The sequence below is a fragment of the Salvelinus namaycush genome, chromosome 14 (genome assembly GCF_016432855.1).
Source record: "Salvelinus namaycush isolate Seneca chromosome 14, SaNama_1.0, whole genome shotgun sequence".
Taxonomy (NCBI): domain Eukaryota; kingdom Metazoa; phylum Chordata; class Actinopteri; order Salmoniformes; family Salmonidae; genus Salvelinus; species Salvelinus namaycush.
The window spans coordinates 18789637-18811577 of NC_052320.1; the positions used below are offsets into that span (position 1 = coordinate 18789637).

Consider the following 21941-nt stretch of genomic DNA (forward strand, 5'->3'; position numbering starts at 1 on the left):
TCATGGAGCAGTCCATACTGATGGACCACAATGGGTTAGACGCAACTTCACCACCACAGGAAACCTGCCAATCAAACACAAGACACAGATGGAAAAATTGATTAAATCAGTCTCACTACCTAAGAAGGTGGCCATCATGAAGTGTAAAGGACATCAACAACTGAAAAACAGAGTCAGCGAGGGAAATGATGCAGCTGACAAAGCAGCCAAGAAAGCTGGTGGATACACCCCGAGACAAATGATACTTCAGATCCAACCAGCTCGGACTGAGCTCACAGGGCAACACATAAAAGAACTCCAGTTTTCAGCAGGACCCTATGAACACTCAGTATGGGGACAGAAAGGGGCCACCAAAGGACCTGATGAACTATGGAGATGCCATGATGGCAGACTAGTGGCCCCTGCAAACCTCTGTCCAGAACTAATACGAGAAGCTCATGGGCCCACACACGAAGGCAAACTGAAGACTTTACAGAAGGTGTCCCACATCTGGTGGCACCCCCACATGAAAGACATGACAGATTTGTTTTGTGACGAGTGTAGCATTTGTGGTAGCCACAATCCAAAGAAACCATATCAAACGCCCATGGGTTCATACCCAGTCCCAAATGCTTGTTTTCAGGACATCAGCATAGATTACACAGATATGGGGCAAGACAATGTGACAAATGGAAAAAGGTACCTGTTAGTTATGGTAGACAGGTTCTCTAAATGGGTTGAGGCAATACCAACAGCAAGGGAGGATGCAAAATCGGTCACTAAGTGGCTGCAAACCGAACTCATACCAAGGTATGGAGTCCCCAGGCAAATCAGATCCGACAACGGATCCCACTTCAGTAACAAACACCTGAGACAGGTGGAGGAAAGATTTGGCATTGTACACAAATTTGGGTCAGTGTACAAGCCCCAATCGCAGGGCCTCGTGGAGCGCTCAAATCAGACTCTTAAGGCTAAGATAGCTAAGGTATGTGCAGGTTCGAAGTTGACATGGGTCGAAGCCCTGCCCCTGGCGTTGATGGCCATGAGAGCCTCGCCAGGTGCAGGCACCCATCTCTCTCCTCATGAGATAATGACGGGTAGAGTCATGCCTGGTCCACCAAGGGAGGGAGGTCATATGCCCGCCCTTGATGTACAACAAATTGTAATGTCTGAATATGTGAGAAAACTGACGGAACTTTCTGCAGCTCTCTCCAAACAGATTCACAAGGTCCAGGAGGGGGAGCTGACGGGAGATCCGGCACCACTGAAGGTAAAGGTTGGTGACTGGGTGAGGGTTAAGGTCCACAAGAGAAAGTGGCAGGAACCCAGGTGGACTGGACCGTACGAAGTGAAGGAGGTTACTTCACACTCAGTCCAGGCACCACCTTACACATTGCACACCAGCCCCAACGCCTTCCAGAACTCTGACTGAAGTCAGGGCCGATTTGGCCAATCTCAATTCGACTCCAACCAACCAAACCTTAGTTGGTGAAAATGGGACGCCAGCCCCAGTTTCCACGAACTAAGGCTACTCGCCTAGGACCGGGATATCTCAATCCCTGGGAGAAACTGGGAATTTCAGGTCCCTTGTTTGTTATTTTCATAATCATTACTGGAGTATCCCTAGGAACTCTCACATGGCTTATACAACAGCTCACACATCCACCCCTCTCACATCTTACAACCACTAATGTCACGTCTAACATTACCCTCGATCTCACCAGTCCCGCCATACACAAACGTAGCACTACAACCATAGACCAACCATGCACTCCAACAAAGGTCAGAAGCATCACCTTATGTGTACCCTCTAATGCGACCACCACCATTACACTGACTTGGGGGGTATTGGGAAAAGCTAGGAATGGCCTGGGAGGGCATGCTCTGGAGTACACCAGATTTAACTGGTATATGACAAGAGGGGGATTTCAGGAGTGGTCATGGAAGAGCCTGGTCGCTGAGACTGGTCCTGACTGGTCCAGTTATTCATCAGGGCAAGCAGTTCTTATCTGGCGACAAAGATTGTCACTGACTAGGACTAAATTGCGTAATTGGGGTTTATCACTAATTATCCGACCAGGTACTGGGACGGGTTGTCAGGATTTTATACTAGCACCACATGTAGAGTCTAGCAAGGATCTACTCTACTGGCCATTAAAAATCTGCATTACACAGCAGGCTCAGCCCTCTGCTATTTCTGACCGGTTTACTGTTTTAACATCTAAGGGGAAGGGTGATTGGGGTCCTATTAATATGGTCACCACTCCTACCACCCCTGATGATACCATTCTTACTGCCACCGGAATCTCAGGGTTCTCTAACAATTGGCTCCTATTGACCGAACAAGCAGCTAATATGACTCTGCAAAGCTGCGTCGTTTGCATGGGAGCTAGGCCATTGCTCCGCATAGTCCCAGCCGCTATTAGCGGAGACTGTCTAATGCCCCTTATGGACGAAGACAACCCACCTGAGAAGTGTTCACAGTGGGACGCTGTTTATCCGGTAGTCACCACGGTGGTCAAGAAACCGATATTCTCCTCCAGTGTGGCTAGAGCTAACTTCACATGCATAACCATGACAGGTGGAGGGACATTGTTGGGTAAGCTCCCTGTTAGTTGGTGCTTGTACACTCACATGCTCACGGCAATCTTTAAACCAGTGTCTAGAGCTGATGTGTGGTGGTGGTGTGGGGGAACTAGTCTGTTGGACAGACTTCCCCACAATGCAACTGGTACCTGTGCACTTGTAACTCTTCTGTTGCCCATCTCTGTTTACCCCATAGGCGTCCAAGATCTCCTCACCCGTATACAAGCCCTGGGTCCTGAATATTGGCCTATCAGGACCAAGCGCACGGTGGGCCCTTCTGCTGGGGACCCAACTTACATTGATGCAATTGGCGTCCCCAGGGGGGTACCAGATGAGTATAAATTGGTTGACCAAGTAGCCGCGGGTTTTGAATCATCATTTTGCTGGTGGTGTACAGTTAATAAAAATGTGGACAGAATTAACTACATTCATTTTAATGTCCAGAAACTGGGCAATTGGACTCAACAAGGCTTCGAGGCGGTCCATGGACAATTGGCAGCCACATCCCTGATGGCATTTCAAAATAGAATCGCGGTTGATATGTTATTGGCTGAACGGGGGGGGGTCTGTGCAATGTTTGGTGAGCAGTGTTGTACTTTCATTCCCAATAACACAGCTACGGATGGGAGTCTGACTGTAGCATTGGAGGGACTTCGTACCCTTAATGATAAGATGAAACAGCATTCTGGAGTGGACACTTCTATGTGGGACTCATGGATGGATGCTTTTGGTAAATATAAGACGCTGGTTTCCTCTATCCTAGTATCTATTTCCGTTTTTGCGGGCATTCTTGTACTTTGTGGATGCTGTTGCATTCCATGTGCGCGGACGCTTGCTAGCCGTGTTATCACTGCCGCCATAGACCCTAATCAGGAAAGGGCCCAAATGTTCCCATTGCTTGATGATGGGGAAGCTGGACCTGTCTATCTATTTGAGGACTAAGAAACTTTTATGTCACGTCTCTTGTGAGACGTGAAGAGGGGGAATCAAAAATTTGTCTTCTGACAAATTTTATCCCATAGCTTTGTCTTTTTTACTTTTATGTCACGTCTCTTGTGAGACGTGAAGAGGGGGAATTAAAAATTTGTCTTCTGACAAATTTTATCCCATAGCTTTGTCTTTTTTACTTTTATGTCACGTCTCTTGTGAGACGTGAAGAGGGGGAATCAAAAATTTGTCTTCTGACAAATTTTATCCCATAGCTTTGTCTTTTTTACTTTTATGTCACGTCTCTTGTGAGACGTGAAGAGGGGGAATTAAAAATTTGTCTTCTGACAAATTTTATCCCATAGCTTTGTCTTTTTTACTTTTATGTCACGTCTCTTGTGAGACGTGAAGAGGGGGAATTAAAAATTTGTCTTCTGACAAATTTTATCCCATAACTTTGTCTTTTTTACTTTTATGTCACGTCTCTTGTGAGACGTGAAGAGGGGGAATCAAAAATTTGTCTTCTGACAAATTTTAACTAGTTTATTCACGTCTATAAGACGTGAAGAGGGGGATTTGTAAGAAATTGTAATAGATACTGGAAACTTGTTATAACTACTTCTCAACATAAGCTATCTTTTATACAAAATGCACACACCCCCTCTTTCCCTAGGACACATGCTGGTCTCATTAGACACCAACCACAGACACACACAACTCCCCTCCCCCATGAACAGGCCCCTGCTAAAACAACCCCACACACACTATATTCAAGGTTGGAACTCAAGACAAAGAACTATGTTAAGAGCCAATGGAACGTCGACACCAGGCCTGAACAGGACTACCCACGACCCAGATCGACCAATCAGAAGGCCAGACTACCAGATCAACCTACATCATTCAATGCATATATAATCTGTACAATATGTTTAGCGGTCTCTTCTCCGACGATTCCATATGAATCAGACAGAAAGGGGCCGTGCTGCACGCTTTGCCAGATATCTTGAATAAACTGCCTTATTATACAATTATACACCTCGTCCTATGTCTCAACTTGATCTCCTGTCTCTAGTAACTGTTTTATCAACAAACTTCAATAGCAAGCGGTAAATTGCTCGTGCCGCTTCGGCCGCCGACTCGCTTGTGGGTGTGCTGGCAGCAGGTTCGATTGTGCGTCAAGCATAGTAAGTTTGTATGAAGGTCTGGTTATTAAAGGGTAAATAGTTCAATAGTAATATGTTCTAAAACGCTCTGGTGACAAACAAACTTTGCTTCTCTGTTTCCAATTGTCCACATGGCTGGGAGGACCTATTCTTTTTAAAAAGGATGTATTCTTAGCTACCTATAGTAGCTACAGTGCATGCTAACTCAAATTAGCTAGCTAGTTGATTAGCTAGCTATCTAGCCAACGTCACATACTGTATAGATTGCTGGCCAAGTGAATTAAATACCAGCTACCTAACTTCAAATTAGCTAGCTATCTTGATGTATTTATCACTGTAAAAAACAAACTCCAAATGCATTTGTAGGTAGCTAGATAACAGCCATGGAGGAGGGTGAAAAGATAGCAGCCCCAACTGTCAAAGTGAGAGAGTAGGCTATTCTGGATAGGGCAGGTACTTTTGTGTAGTTCCTGTCCCTAGAAGTGAGGACAGAGATAATGGTAACATAATATTCAGTGCGGTGTAATTTGACTATAATGAAGTCTGTCCTCAGATAAAGAGAGCTATGAAAGCCTGTCTGCATATGAAGAGGTCCCAATGAAGAGCAGTGGTTCTCAGTCCTGGTCCTGGGGACTCAAAGGGGTGCACATTTTTGTTTTTGCCTTAGCACTGCACAGCTGATTTCAAATGATCAACTCATCATCAACTTCAAGTGGTATGTATGTATTCATTTGTGATGCTGTCCTTGATATGATCCTGTTTTTGTCACATGCTACACATGCATGCATGTGTGCCCGTACATCTATCAATCCAATGTTATCATGATTTGTTACCTGGGGCGGCAGGTAGCCTAGTGGTTAGAGCATTGAACTAGTAACCGAAAGGTTGCAAGATCGAATCCCTGAGCTGACAAGGTAAAAATCTGTCGTTCTGCCCCTGAACAAGGCAGTTTTAAATTAACCCACAGTTCCTAGGCCTTCATTGAAAATAAGAATTTGTTCATAACTGACTTGCCTAGTTATTTTTTAAATCAGTGATATTATACTTTTGTAATCCACAATGACCTGGTGATGTAAAAGTCTAATAATTACATTGTCTTCCATATTCCTACAGATACCTTGTAACTGGAGATTCCTTCAAAACGATTGCCTACAGTTAACGTGTAGGGCACTGCAAGGTTGGGTGACCAGGGCCATCTGGGAATGCCTCCTGGAGGAATTCAGGTGTGTGAAGGCTACCTGTGAAGGCTACCTGTGTCCTACATAACTTCATGAGGATGGACACGAGGACCAGGAGTGGATCTGCAGCTCGCGCAGCAAGAGAGGCAATCCGTGTGCGGGAGATCTTCACCTCCTACTTCTTCGAAGAGGGTGCTGTTCCCTGGCAACACCGTAGACTACACTATGCACAACCAAAGGCTCTTTTAAGAGCCATTCACATTGCAATAAGAGTATTCTTCCATTTACTTAACTATGACTAAAATCTGCCGTTTCCAGCTACAATAGTCATTTACAACATTTACAATGTCTAAACTGTATTTCTGATCAATTTTATGTTATTCAATGGACAAAAAACTTGTTTTTCTTTCAAAAACAAGGACATTTCTAAGTGACCCCAAACTTTTGAACAGTACTGCATATACAGTATATTTTTTTTATACCTACAGAGGGCCTAAAATTCAAAATCGAATGGCTAAATTATACATTTTATGACCATCTTAAAACAATTCCATATGGTAACTTAGTAGATATTGCGATCTAAAGGCTTCAATTTACAGGGGTTTTAACACCTGTTAGTGTTAAAACAATGTAGTACTTTAATAGGTGGGTTCACAGGGCTGAAATAGACCGTGACGAAAGTGAGAAACTCCTAAAGGGCCAGGGTTGTTCGGAAGGAGTCCAATGTCACAAGGGATTAAGACGTGTGCACGCACAGCACCAATGTGTGTTCATTGTTACCAGATACTCGTAGTTTGTTTGTTCTCATGTCAGAAGTAGAGAAAGATGTTGAAGTTGTAGGACAGAGTTTTACCCTGCCGAGGAGCAAATGGTGATCTGGAGTGGACTGTAACCACAGGAGAGTCCTAATTCCAAAGGATGAGCTGCTTCCAAACTTTGACAGATCAACCACAGACCTTGAGTCATTTACCCCCCCACACCATTGAACGGCAAGATGGAAACACATGCAAGGACAGTCATCAATGCAAGACCACTGTAAGCTTTAAACGTTTGAATTTCTTAAATATAACATTGTTAACAACCTTTTATTGTGCTTAGTAAACCAAAACAGGGTATGTTTTCCACTGTGGAATAGGACAGAGAAACATGAGATCCTGTAAGCTTTAAAAGTTTGAATTAATTAAATATAACACTGTTAACAACCTAACAATCTCTCGCGCTCTCTCTCAAGCATGTCTGACCAATTTGTGTGTGTCTTTGTAATATATCCGTTCACTGTAGCGTCCGGCAGGGATTCCTCTGTCCAGGAAGCTGTGCTATGCCGTGGGAGGTGTGCCATATCAGATTACTACTGCTGCCATTGGCTTCTCCTTACAGATTTTCCTGCTAAACGTTGTACAGGTCAGTAATGTTACTCATTGTCTGTCTGTACAGTCCACTGTCTCATGTCTGTCTGTGTAACCTCTCTGGGCTGGTCTCTGTCTCAATCAAATCAATCACATTTATTTATGAAGCCCTTTTTATATCTGCAGATGTCACAAAGTGCTTATATAGAAATCCAGCCTAAAAGCCCAAATGACAAGCAATGCAGATGTAGAAACATGGTGGCTAGGAAAAACTCCCTAGAAAGGCAGGAACCTAGGAAGAAACCTAGAGAGGAACCAGGCTCTGAGGGGGTGTCTGAGTCCCGTCTGTCCCTTGCTCTTTTGCAGATCGAAGCCTTCTATGTTTCTCTGATCCTGTTTGTGAGTCGGGCCTGGGATGCTGTAACAGACCCACTGGTGGGGTACTTGGTGAGCCGCAGTGGCTTGACACCCATTGGCAAACTCATGCCATGGTCAGTGGATCTCAATAATACCTCTTCCATTTTTATATTGATACTGGCCAGTGCAATCCATTCTTGCTGTCCTTCTCAGAGCATCCCTTTCTGTATTTTTGTGTTTTTCAGGGTGGTTCTCGCTATGCCTTTTGGGGTCCTCTCCTATGTCCTGCTGTGGTTCATGCCCCAAGGCTCCATGTCTCAAGCCTTCAGTGTTCCCTGGTACCTCACAGCAAGCTGCCTGTTTGAGACCCTCATGACTGTAAGATCTGCAATTTCATCCGCTGGATGAGACATTTCAACCTGTTAACATCAAGGCTGTTCTTCTCTTTCTTCACATACAGTTTGACCACTCAGCCCCATCTCCAAGTCTTAATCCTCTAGTCTACATCCTCAACCCTTGCTTGCCTTGCTCCATTTCTGTAAAATAATTTTTTTTATTTTTTATTTAACCTTTATTTAACTAGGCAAGTCAGTTAAGACCACATTTTTATTTACAATGATGGTCTACCCCGGCCAAACCCGCAGACACTTTTATCCAAAGCGACTTAGTCATGTGTGCATACATTTTTCACACATGGGCCTGGGAATGAAGCCCATTATTCTGGCATTGCAAAAGCCATGCTCTACCAACTGAGCTACAGAGGACCACTTATCCTATCATTACTACTGTATGTATCCCAAACAAATCACTTAGCTGCTTTCTGTAGCCTGATCTCTGCAGGGTTATCATCGCTGCCTCTTGATAATGACCACTTTCCTTTAGGGTTACTGTGTGCCATACTCTTCCTGTGTCAGCGTGTCCATGGTTACAAGGTGCAATTATTGACTCACAGTACAGTATCACATATCCCTTTTTTTGCACCATCACCATGGTTTCCGTGTCTATCTCCTGACAGTGTTTTAATGTGCCTTATCTTTCGCTGACCATGTTTTTGGGTGGAGACCAGAGAGACAGAGACTCTACCACAGCCTACAGTAAGAGCTTGACATCCACTCTCTCTTGTTTTCCATCTTGTAATGATGAATGGCATACAGTAAAAATGGATGAAATCATACATTTCTTAGTTGTTGTTTTTTCAGCTTCACCAGTCCCTTGGTCTGTCTATTTCTCTCCCTCTCTATGTGATAGGGATGAGTGTGGAAATGCTGGCGATGCTGGTGGCCTCAGCAATTCAGGGTCAGGTTGTGGCTGTATACAACACAGAGATGGCTGCAGCCTGTCAACAGACAGTTACACTACAGGCCACGGTACTACCACTATGAGTCACACCACAGGCCACGGTACTACCATTATGAGTTACACAGCAGGGCATGGTACGAGTAACTACTCTCCAGTTACAAACACTAACCTAACCCAGCACTGACACACACACACTGAAGGACATAACACTCCTCTACTATGTTGGTTTAGCAGAATTTCTTTGTCAGTGGAAGTGAACTTACCTAGTCCCAGGGATATCACATTACACAGTAATTAACTGTTCTTAGCGTGTGTGTGTGTGTGTGTGTGTGTATGTGTGTGTGCATGTGTGTGTGTGCATTTCAAGTATGTGCGTTTGTCTTGTTTGTTTACCCATAGGCCTAGGTGTTTTTTTGTGCATAATGCATACATGTGAATAATTTGTGCTTGTGTAGCTTTGCTTACCCGTGAGGTTTCTTTCCCTAGCGTAAGGCTTTCCTGACCTCAGCGCTGGTCATAGGCGGGCTGTTCTTCCTCTGCTGCCTGGTCCTCTTCCTGGGGGTGAAGGAGCAGCAGGGTGAGTCAAGGGTCAGAACACTAGAATTAGGGTTAGAGAGGGGTCAGTTTCGAACTGCCAGAGTAAAGCACAGGGGAAGTCAAGGTTCAGTGGAATGTGTTCAAGAGTCTAGTTCTGGAAGTGGGCTAAATGATGGGCTTGGAACGAAAGTTTTGGTAAGTCTTTTGAATTTATTTTTTCTACAACAAAGCAAATACCTCTCTCTGATTTTGTCTCCAGCTCCCCTCTATAGTCAGGACAGACGCACTCTAGCCAATCTCACCACTCTAAAGATGCTAGTGTGCCACATTCCTTACCAACGACTGGTCCTTGGCCTCCTCTTTGCTGCACTTGCCTTTCAGGTAAATGCTAGTCTGGACTGCATCTAAATAAATCAACTAATACATCTTGAATCAGCTAATGCACATTTGTCCCTTTTTAGATGTCTTTGGGGAATTTTGCACTGTTCTGTACCCATGTAGCTGGGCTTGGGGCCCAGTTCCAACACCTTCTCCTGGCTCTGCTGGTAAGACAGTTCTGTTCAGTTCCGTCGACCTCACACATAGTCATATCACACACCCCACACCCTCTTGACTGCAAAAAGGACGGTCTGATTGGCCCAATACACAGGTGACAGAACACAATTGTTATCTAATCCGGCATATCATACTCTTTATGGTGTGATACATATATGTGTAGCTGGTATTCGTCTCTGGAAGCTAACCGCTGTCATTTCCTTATTAAAGGGAAAACTACAGCCACAATACATCCTCTTGTTGTTTGATATTGTTTGTTTCTTCGTCCTAACAGATAACAGCCACTATAGCTGTTCCACTGTGGCAGGCAATCCTGGTACGAGTTGGGAAAAAGACCACACTCTTCATCGGCCTATCTGTGAGCATAACATTGTTTCTCCCTTTATGACAATGTTTATGCTGAAATACTTACTATGTGAGACTTACAATGTTTTTGTATTTTTTATAGCTCTTCATCCCAGCTGTAACAATCATAGCTTGTGTACCCAGTAACCTGCCTGTCTTTGTGACCATGTGTGTGATGTTAGGATTCAGCTTGGCAACCATGTTCCTGCTGCCTTGGTGAGTCAGCACACTGCAGTTAGAAGGCCAAGACTCTGGCTCAGGGCCATGTCTCTACTCTGTACTGCACTCTGCTCCAGTTCTGTCTCTGCCTCTGTCACTTTGAATGACTCTAAACACACACACAATGCTGACTTGTGTGATGAGGGGCATACTTCATTCATAACTCCCCATGACAGCCTGTCAAGAGTTGAATATTCTGATATGCTGATTTGACACTTGGCCAGTTGACTAATATAAACTGTTTTACACTTCAATCGATTCACCCAGACAGTGTTTGGTGCATAATCTGCGTGTGGTCTGATTTGCGAGCCAGTCTCTTATTATTCATGTAGGTCCATGCTCCCGGACGTGGTAGATGACTTTGCCTTGAGAAACCCCTGCTGCAAGGACCTGGAGCCCCTGTTTTTCTCCTGCTATGCCTTCTGCAGTAAGCTGGGGGGAGGTCTGTCTGTTGGAATCTCAACCATGACATTACAGTGAGTCATTCATCCACCTACTCCTGCTCTCCCTCTCCCTTTTTCTCCTACTCATTATGTAAAACATAATTTCATTATTACAGTGCATTCGGAAAGTATTCAGACTCCTTCCCTTTTTCCACATTTTGTTACGTTACAGCCTAATTCTAAAATTGATTTGTTATATTTAATCCATCTACACACAATACCACATAATGACAAAGCGAAAACAGGTTTTTAGAAATTGTAGCACATTTATAAAAAATAAAAAACAGAAATACCTTATTTACATAAGTATTCCAACCCTTCGCTATAAGACTCGAAATTGAGCTCAGGTGCATCCTGTTTCCACGGATCATCTTTGAGATGTTTCTACAACTAGATTTGGAGTCCAAATTTGGTCAATTCAATTGATTGGACATGATTTGGAAAGGCAGACACCTGTCTGTATAAGGTCCCACAGTTGACAGTGCATGTCAAAGCAAAAACCACGCCATGAGGTCGAAGGAATTGTCTGTAGAGCTCCGAAACAGGATTGTGTCGAGGCACAGATCTGAGGAAGGGTACCAACACATTTCTGCAGCATTGAAGGTCGCCAAGATCACAGTGGCCTCCATGGAAGAAGTTTGTAACCACCAAGCCTCTTCCTAGATCTGGCCGCCCGGCCAAACTGAGCAATCAGGGAAGAAGGGCCTTGGTCGGGGAGGTGACCAAGAACCCGATGGTCACTCTGACAGAGCTCCAGAGTTCCTCTGTGGAGATGGGAGAATCTTCCAGAAGGACAACCCTCTCTGCAGCACACCACCAATCAGACCTTTATGGTAGAGTGGCCAGACGGAAGCCACTCCTCAATAAAAGGCACACGACAACCCGTTTGGAGTTTGCCAAAAGGCACCTAAAGGACTCTCAGACCATGAGAAACAAGATTATCTGGACTGATGAAACCAAGATTGAACACTTTGGCCTGAATGCCAAGTGTCACGTCTGGAGGAAACCTGGCACCATCCCTACGGTGAAACATGGTGGTGGCAGCATCATGCTGTGGGGATGTTTTTCAGTGACTGGGAGACTAGTCAAGATCGAGAGAAAGATGAACGGAGCAAAGTGCAGAGAGATTCTTGACGAAAACCTGCTCCAGAGCGCTCAGGACATCAGACTGGGGCGAAGGTTCAGCTTCCGATAGGACAACGACCCTAAGCACACAGCCAAGACAACGGAGGAGTGGCTTCTGGACAAGTTGCTGAATGTCCTTGAATGGCCCAGCCAGGGCCCGGACTTGAACCCAATCTAACATCTGAAAATAGCTGTGCAGTGACACTCTCCATCCAACCTGACAGAGCTTGAGAGGATCTGCAGAGAATGGGAGAAACTCCCCAAATACAGGTGTGCCAATCTTGTAGCGTCATACCCAAGAAGACTCAAGGCTGGAATCGCTCCCAAAGGTGCTTCAACAAAGTACTGAGTAAAGAGTCTGTATACTTACGTAAATGTGATTTCATTTTTTGTGATATTCCGTTGTTTTTTTTAAACAGTTTTTGCTTTGTCATTATGGGGGGGAAACTATTTCATCCATTTTAGAATAAGGCTGTAACGTAGCAAAATGTGGAAAAAGTCAAGGGGTCTGAATACTTTCCGAATACACTGTATTTCAATATATGTATTTATGTTATGCGTGTGTATAATGTGTGTTTGTATGTACAGTGGGGCAAAAAAGTATTTAGTCAGCCACCAATTGTGCAAGTTCTCCCACTTAAAAAGATGAGAGAGGCCTGTAATTTTCATCATAGGTACACTTCAACTATGACAGACAAAATGAGGAAAAGAAATCCAGAAAATCACATTGTAGGATTTTTAATGAATTTATTTGCAAATTATGGTGGAAAATAAGTATTTGGTCACCTACAAACAAGCAAGATTTCTGGCTCTCACAGACCTGTAACTTCTTCTTTAAGAGGCTCCTCTGTCCTCCACTCGTTACCTGTATTAATGGCACCTGTTTGAACTTGTTATCAGTATAAAAGACACCTGTCCACAACCTCAAACAGTCACACTCCAAACTCCACTATAGCCAAGACCAAAGAGCTGTCAAAGGACACCAGAAACAAAATTGTAGACCTGCACCAGGCTGGGAAGACTGAATCTGCAATAGGTAAGCAGCTTGGTTTGAAGAAATCAACTGTGGGAGCAATTATTAGGAAATGGAAGACATACAAGACCACTGATAATCTCCCTCGGTCTGGGGCTCCACGCAAGATCTCACCCCGTGGGGTCAAAATGATCACAAGAACGGTGAGCAAAAATCCCAGAACCACACGGGGGGACCTAGTGAATGACCTGCAGAGAGCTGGGACCAAAGTAACAAAGCCTACCATCAGTAACACACTACGCCGCCAGGGACTCAAATCCTGCAGTGCCAGACGTGTCCCCCTGCTTAAGCCAGTACATGTCCAGGCCCGTCTGAAGTTTGCTAGAGAGCATTTGGATGATCCAGAAGAAGATTGGGAGAATGTCATATGGTCAGATGAAACCAAAATATAACTTTTTGGTAAAAACTCAACTCGTCGTGTTTGGAGGACAAAGAATGCTGAGTTGCATCCAAAGAACACCATACCTACTGTGAAGCATGGGGGTGGAACCATCATGCTTTGGGGCTGTTTTTCTGCAAAGGGACCAGGACGACTGATCCGTGTAAAGGAAAGAATGAATGGGGCCATGTATCGTGAGATTTTGAGTGAACCTCCTTCCATCAGTAAGGGCATTGAAGATGAAATGTGGCTGGGTCTTTCAGCATGACAATGATCCCAAACACACCGCCCGGGCAACGAAGGAGAGGCTTCGTAAGAAGCATTTCAAGGTCCTGGAGTGGCCTAGCCAGTCTCCAGATCTCAACCCCATAGAAAATCTTTGGAGGGAGTTGAAAGTCCGTGTTGCCCAGCAACAGCCCCAAAACATCACTGCTCTAGAGGAGATCTGCATGGAGGAATGGGCCAAAATACCAGCAACAGTGTGTGAAAACCTTGTGAAGACTTACAGAAAACGTTTGACCTCTGTCATTGCCTGTCATTTTGTCTGTCATAGTTGAAGTGTACCTATGATGAAAATTACAGGCCTCTCTCATCTTTTTAAGTGGGAGAACTTGCACAATTGGTGGCTGACTAAATACTTTTTTCCCCCACTGTATGCTTGTTTGTACTGCAGTTTTGTGGGGTATCGTGCAGGTGCTTGTAGCCATAGTGAGGAAGTGGTGACTGCTCTTATTGTGCTGTTTGCCCCTGTGCCCATCACCCTACTGCTGGTAGGGCTGGTCTTCTTCCACCTGTACCCCATCAACGAGGATCGACGCCTCCAGCTCCAAAGAGAGCTAGGAAGAGAGTGAGTCATTCACACTCCTTCTAATAGGCTGCCTTAGTGCTCCTACTATGACTATAGCTTCCTCTCTAAATCCAACATAGTGCATTACAACTTCCCTTACACATTCCTGAGTTTATGATTCTCAAACATCCTGTGCCACACTTCCTCTTTTATTGATGTTTGTATGTGCATGATGATGAATATGAATATGTGTAGCCCTACGCCACTAACTGTTTTCTTGTTTTCCCTCTATTCAGTGTTGAAGCCATACATTCAACTGATATAGAAGAGAAGATAGGATCACACATTCATCAGTCAAGACACCAAACACATGAGTCCAGTCTGAAGTCATGTGGCGAGTCACAGCCAACTAAGTCCTGTTGTATTTTAAACAAGCCTACCTTGAAAAGTCACAACATCAGAGGCTCCAAAAAGTTAAATAACCAATCACAAAATCCACTGGAGTTCAGGCCTGATTTTAGTTCCCATTCACAAGTATCTAAGACCAACTCGGATAACCTTCTATGGAATTCTTGGCCAAATTCTAATCACTGCTCACATAAATCGGATCATAGGATGTCTAACAAGTCTGAAGGAAAATGTAAAATTACATTTGTCTAAAAAATCATATATAAACAATTGTGCCAATGTCACGGGCGGGATCTTCTACACCAGCAGTCCCCAATTACATTCAGCCATGAGACGATTTTTACTTGAGCGGATGGTCGGGGGGTCGGAACATAGTTATAAATCATTTGTACACTGCAAATTGACCATAAGAATCCTAAACAGATATAGTATTAGACAAAAACTAAATCATTTCAAACCTTGATTACATTGGGATATAATCACATATGCCTATATTTGTGTGGGAATACTTGGGAACAGATTTCCTAATGATTGTCAGTCTTTTATGTCTAACGATTATTAATGCAACCAAAACCAAAGACCTGGTCATTGACTTCAGAAGAGACCAACCTAGCATCCAAGCACTGGACATTAACGGACAGATCATTGAGCGAGTGGAGTACTAAAAATACCTAGGAACCAGCATTGACAACAAGCTCTCCTTCAAAAGAAACATTGAACACATTCATTCAATATGTCAACAACGCTTGTTCTTTCTACAGAAATTGAGGAAGTTTGAATGTACACCAATCAATCCTACAAGCATTTTATATATGCTTTATAGAATCCATCTTAGGCTTTAATATTGTGAGGTGGTTTGGTGCTTTAGGGAACACAAGTCAGAACCCATTGAACAGGGTAATAAGAATCAGTAGGAAGGTAATTGGAACAAGTCAGAAAACCCTCTGTAACGGCTTTCTTCCTGGGATGAAGGAGAGGACCAAAATGCAGCGCAGTTAGTGTTCAACATGTTTAATTAAACAATAAACAATGAACATTAACAAATAACAAAATAACAAACGTGAAAGCCGAGACAGTCCTATCTGGTGCAGAACACAAACACAGAGACAGGAAACAACCACCCACAATCCCCAACACAAAACAAGCCACCTTTATATGATTCTCAATCAGGGACAACGATTGACAGCTGTCTCTGATTGAGAACCATATTAGGCTGAACACAGAAACAGACGAACTAGACACACAACATAGAATACCCACCCCAACTCACGCCCTGACCAACTAAACACATACAAAACAACAGAAAACAGGTCAGGAACGTGACAGAACCCCCCCCTCAAGGTGCGAACTCCGGGCGCACCCCTAAAACTCAAGGGGAGGGTCTGGGTGAGCATCTGTCCGCGGTGGCGGCTCCGGCGGTGGACGAGGACACCACTCCACCACTGTCTTTGTCCCCCTCCTTAGCGTCCTTTGAGTGGCGACCCTCGCCCCCGACCATGGTCCAGGAACCTTCACCAAGGCCCCTCCTAAATAGAGGAGACAACTCAGGACCGAGAGGTAGCTCAGGACCGAGAGGTAGCTCAGGACCGAGAGGTAGCTCAGGACAGAGAGGTAGCTCAGGACAGAGAGGTAGCTCAGGACAGAGAGGTAGCTCAGGACAGAGAAATCGCTCCGGACAGAGAGGTAGCTTAGGACAGAGGGACAACTCTGGACTAATGGCAGCTCCGGACTGAGTGGCAGCTCCGGACTGAGTGGCAGCTCCGGACTGAGTGGCAGCTCCGGACTGAGTGGCAGCTCATGACTGGAGGGCAGCTCATGACTGGAGGGCAGCTCATGACTGGAGGGCAGCTCATGACTGGAGGGCAGCTCATGACTGGAGGGCAGCTCATGACTGGAAGGCAGCTCCTGACTGGCTGGCAGCTCCTGACTGGCTGGCGGCTCTGGCGGCTCCTGACTGGCTGGCGGCTCTGGCGGCTCCTGACTGGCTGGCGGCTCTGGCGGCTCCTGACTGGCTGGCGGCTCTGGCGGCTCCTGAGTGGCTGGCGGCTCTGGCGGCTCCTGACTGGCTGGCGGCTCTGGCGGCTCCTGACTGGCTGGCGGCTCTGGCGGCTCCTGACTGGCTGGCGGCTCTGGCGGCTCCTGACTGGCTGGCGGCTCTGGCGGCTCCTGACTCTCTGGCGGCTCCTGACTCTCTGGCGGCTCCTGACTCTCTGGCGGCTCCTGACTGGCTGGCGGCTCTGGCGGCTCCTGACTGGCTGGCGGCTCTGGCGGCTCCTGACTGGCTGGCGGCTCTGGCGGCTCCTGACTGGCTGGCGGCTCTGGCGGCTCCTGACTGGCTGGCGGCTCTAATGGCGCTGGGCAGACGGGCGGCTCTGAAGGCGCTGGGCAGACGGGCGGCTCAGACGGCGCTGGGCAGACGGGCGGCTCAGACGGCGCTGGGCAGACGGGCGGCTCAGACGGCGCTGGGCAGACGGGCGGCTCTGAAGGCTCGTGGCAGACGGGCGGCTCTGAAGGCTCGTGGCAGACGGATGGCTCAGACGGCGCTGGGCAGACGGATGGCTCAGACGGCGCTGGGCAGGCAGGCAGTTCAGACGGCACTGGGCAGACGAGCAGTGCAGGCGGCGTTGAGCAGACGAGCAGTGCAGGCAGTTCAGACGGCGCTGGGCAGGCAGGCAGCTCAGACGGCGCTGGACAGACGAGCAGTGCAGGCGGCGTTGAGCAGACGAGCAGTGCAGGCAGTTCAGACGGCGCTGGGCAGGCAGGCAGCTCAGACGGCGCTGGACAGACGAGCAGTGCAGGCGGCGTTGAGCAGACGAGCAGTGCAGGCGGCGTTGAGCAGACGAGCAGTGCAGGCAGTTCAGACGGCGCTGGGCAGGCAGGCAGCTCAGACGGCGCTGGACAGACGAGCAGTGCAGGCGGCGTGGAGCTGACGGCCGACTCTGACCTGCTGAGGCGCACAGTAGTGCCTGGTGCGTGGTGCCGGAACTGGAGGTACCGGGCTGAGGGCACGCACCTCAGGGCGAGTGCGGGGAGCAGGAACAGGGCACACTGGACTCTCGATGCGCACTAAAGGCCTGGTGCGTGGTACCGGCACTGGTGGTACCGGGCTGAGGGCACGCACCTCAGGGCGAGTGCGGGGAGAAGTAACAGTGCGTACAGGGCTCTGGAGACGCACAGGAGGCTTGGTGCGTGGTGCCCGGAACTGGAGGTACTGGGCTGGAGACACGCACCACAGGGAGAGTGCGTGGAGGAGGAACAGGGCTCTGGAGACGCACTGGAAGCCTGGTGCGTGGTGTAGGCACTGGTGGTACTGGGCTGGGGCGGGAAGGTAGCGCCGGATATACCGGACCGTGCAGGCGTACTGGCTCCCTTGAGCACTGAGCCTGCCCAACCTTACCTGGTTGCATGCTCCCCGTAGCCCGTCCAGTGCGGGGAGGTGGAATAACCCGCACTGGGCTGTGTTGGCGAACCGGGGACACCATGTGTAAGGCTGGTGCCATGTACACCGGCCCGAGGAGACGTACTGGAGGCCAGATATGTAGAGCCGGCTTCATGGCACTTGGCTCAATGCTCACTCTAGCCCGCCCAGTGCGGGGAGGTGGAATAACCCGCACCGGGCTATGCACCCGTACAGGAGACACCGTGCGCTCTTCCGCATAACACGGTGTCTGCCCGTACTCCTGCTCTCCACGGTAAGCATGGGAAGTGAGCGCAGGTTTCCTACCTGCCCTCGCCACACTACCCTTTAGCCCCCCCCCCCAAGAAATTTTTGGGGTTTCTTCACGGGCTTCCAGCCCCGCTTCCGTGCTGCCTCCTCAGACCACCGCTCCTGGGCTTTAGCTGCCTCCATCTCTTCCCGAGAGCGGCGATCTTCTCCAACCTTAGCCCAGGGTCCTTCTCCGTTAAATATTTGCTCCCATGACCATTCCTCCTGGTACCGCTGCTGCTGTCGCTGCTGCCCGTTGCCACGCTGCTTGATCCTTGTTTGGTGGGTGGTTCTGTAACGGCTTTCTTCCTGGGATGAAGGAGAGGACCAAAATGCAGCGCAGTTAGTGTTCAACATGTTTAATTAAACAATAAACAATGAACATTAACAAATAACAAAATAACAAACGTGAAAGCCGAGACAGTCCTATCTGGTGCAGAACACAAACACAGAGACAGGAAACAACCACCCACAATCCCCAACACAAAACAAGCCACCTTTATATGATTCTCAATCAGGGACAACGATTGACAGCTGTCTCTGATTGAGAAACATATTAGGCTGAACACAGAAACAGACGAACTAGACACACAACATAGAATACCCACCCCAACTCACGCCCTGACCAACTAAACACATACAAAACAACAGAAAACAGGTCAGGAACGTGACACCCTCAGTGACATTTACAAAAAATGAGTGAGGAAGAAGGGGGAACAAATAACATTTGACATAACACACACACTGAATGACCAGTATAGCCCCTTAGCTCCTTAGCCTCCGGGTGCAGGTTTAGAGCTCTCCCATTCAAATCTAAGAATTTGTGCAAACATCCATCAAACTCCTTAGCTCTAAGTTTTTGTTTGCATATACCCTGGGATTTTATAGAATGCTTCTAATCCTTTATACTGTACCCAACAGTACATGTGTTCTATGTTGATACAGTATGTGTCTTGTATGTACCATTTGTCACCACACATGAAGTTGCCTCCCACTAAATAAAAGTTACATGAATTTTATTTAAATTGCCTTTTTTGCGGATAAAAATCAGTGCGTGATGACGCAATACACAAAAAATGTTTTCATGTACCGAATAAAAATCTAAAGTTTAGTATGTTTCCATCTCATTTAACTCTACTGATAGTTTTGTCACAAAAACTGTAGGGTTAAATAGAAAATGTGCTTACTCTGGACTTTGCACTTGCACTCTAGCCAAAAGATTACAGATACAGTGGGGGTAGGCTCTGCATGTAGGCTGGTCTATAGGATGAGATTATTATGGATAAGAGAATATTTGTATTTGTCTAACGGAAGTCCAGAATCAATCATGTCACCAGTATGAGACCCTCAATATTTATTGGAAAGGCATATCAAGATCACAGTGCACTTTCCCCACTCTGTGAAGTTCATCATAATTTATTTAAACTGTAGCCTAATAAGCTGCATGGTTGGTCTCTGTTGGCAATTTTTTTTGTTGTTGCTTAAATCTAAACAGGGTAATAAAAAGGGACAATTAATGGAAAATTGTGAAATCAAGGAATGGAACGAAACAAGCAAAAGTAGTAGAAGAGAAGGATCGGTCCAATAATGCATTTCTTGTTAGACTGCGTTTCTAGGACAAGGAGCTTCATTTTGGAGATTTTGGTAATATTGAGGACTGTGAAGAGAGCAGTGGGAAAGGTGGATTTAATCAAGGTGACTAGAAGCGGCCTTGTTTTGGTTAATTGTGTTGATGAAGAACAAAGGTTACTCATGTAACCACAGTGCTATGAGCTAGGGACTATGCTAGTTATCCTTGCGGCTGGATGAGTCAAGATATTAATATCAGAGTAATTCCATGCCACGGGTGTGATGCGCATGCCCCCACCCCCTATAAATACCTGGGCGCGTAGCTTCACTTCCTCAAGACTCTTACCGAGCCTACAACGGATCAAACAGCTAGACTAGCATTGTCCATAGCTCATAGAACTGTGGTTACGTGAGTGAGTAACCTTCATTCTATTTTGCTTGAGGGACTATGCTAGTCACTCAATGGGATGACAATAACAGAGTAAGTCGGTTCCCATAGGGCACAGCCTAGAGCAACACATCACCATAGGTGCTTGAGGCAGTACCCGGACCAACCACAGGTTACTGTTGGGAGGTAAGGGTAGCACCAAGCACAGCTGAGCTCACACTGTAAGGGTTAGCAACATTCACCCAGTAAAATCTTGCAAAGGACTGAGGGATGCCCAGCTGGCAACCGTAGATCTGTCAGAGAGGGGGACTCCCTTAAGCAGTGCCCAGGAGGTGGCAATTCCCCCGGTGGAGTGCGCTACCGCAAAGGATGGGGCTGGATGGGCAGCTAGGCTATATGCTTGCAGACTGGTGTCTACAATCCAACGTGACAACCGTTGTTTTCTCCAAAGAGCCTGCCTGCCATCCTGTACCTTTGTTCCACCTCTGGATTACCGACCTCTGTCTGACCTGACCCTGAACCTGCCTGCCTGCCGTCCTGTACCTTGGCCTCTGCTCTGGACTATCTACCCCTGCCTGCCTGCCTTGACCTGTCGTTTGCCCCTGTGGTTACAGGGCCCCTGTGGTTACAATAAACATTGTTACTTCACACGGTCTGCACTTGGGTCTTACCTTGATTCCTGATAGTCATAGGTTGACGTTGTGGAGGGGGCCCTGGCACTTTGTAAGATGTTAACAACCAGACCAACAACCAGACTGAACAGCTTTTCGCTGTTCAGCGACCAGGCCCACAGCTGCCCTCCGCCTGTGACAATAGGTCCAGCCTCTGAGGTAGTTCCCATGCTGTACCCACTAGGAGTGACAGTATTGTGCTGAACCAGTGGCATCTCGGAACAATCAGAAGGACCTGGTGACCTGCTTCCCTGGATCTGTCCAGAGTCGCTGAAATCAGCGGGATCGGGGGGGGAAGGCGTACAGCCTCTTCCTCGGCCAGAGCATCTAGGCCTAGTGAACTGGGGTGGGGGGGGGGGGGGGGGGGGGGGGGTGTAGTCGCCGCTCCCTTTCCGGAGGCCCTTCCCTGGACAGCATTGCCGCTGCAGTGTTCAGAATCCTTGGGAGGTGTACAGCTCTTAGTTAGGCCACATTCTTCTGTGACCACAGCAGAAGGCTATGTACCATCTGGTGGAGGCGGATGGAACCCAGACCCCCTTGGTGGTTTATGTACCCTACCACTGTGGCGCTGTCTGTACCAGCACATGTTTGTCTGTCGTGGAAATTCAGTACTGAGAGAGATTTGGTCATTTCTTCAAACAATCATCTTTATTTAATATCGATTTATTATTTCTCTAATGAGGCTGGTTGATCCCCCCCTTGAGTTTTGGACCGAGTAACCTAACCTTTACACAAATGCAGAGTCCTATATATAGCTGACACTAGCAATGCTCAGTCATTGTTGGTTCAACCCCCCTCATTCAAACCAAGGAGCATAATAAGCCACTCTGGGCTCATCCTGTCGTTATCTGCACGTGGGTTGTTGTCTTAACCCCACCCTGGCTTAGTTTCCCAGATGCAAGGATGATTTTGAGACAATGAGGAATTGTTCTAAACTCCTC

General features: G+C 46.9%; 1 protein-coding gene across 1 annotated transcript; it reads left to right on the forward strand.

The window, feature by feature from the left end:
* The first annotated feature begins 2427 nt into the window (after nucleotides 1-2427).
* On the forward strand, nucleotides 2428-14322 carry mfsd2al2 (major facilitator superfamily domain containing 2a-like 2). Its single transcript, XM_039007393.1, is given in 14 exon segments — nucleotides 2428-2578; nucleotides 2762-2832; nucleotides 7115-7234; nucleotides 7546-7670; nucleotides 7782-7914; nucleotides 8552-8630; nucleotides 8785-8918; nucleotides 9322-9412; nucleotides 9632-9753; nucleotides 9834-9917; nucleotides 10202-10285; nucleotides 10376-10488; nucleotides 10824-10967; nucleotides 14145-14322. Coding segments are annotated over 14 exon segments (1629 nt in total).
* Nucleotides 14323-21941: the final 7619 nt, after the last annotated feature.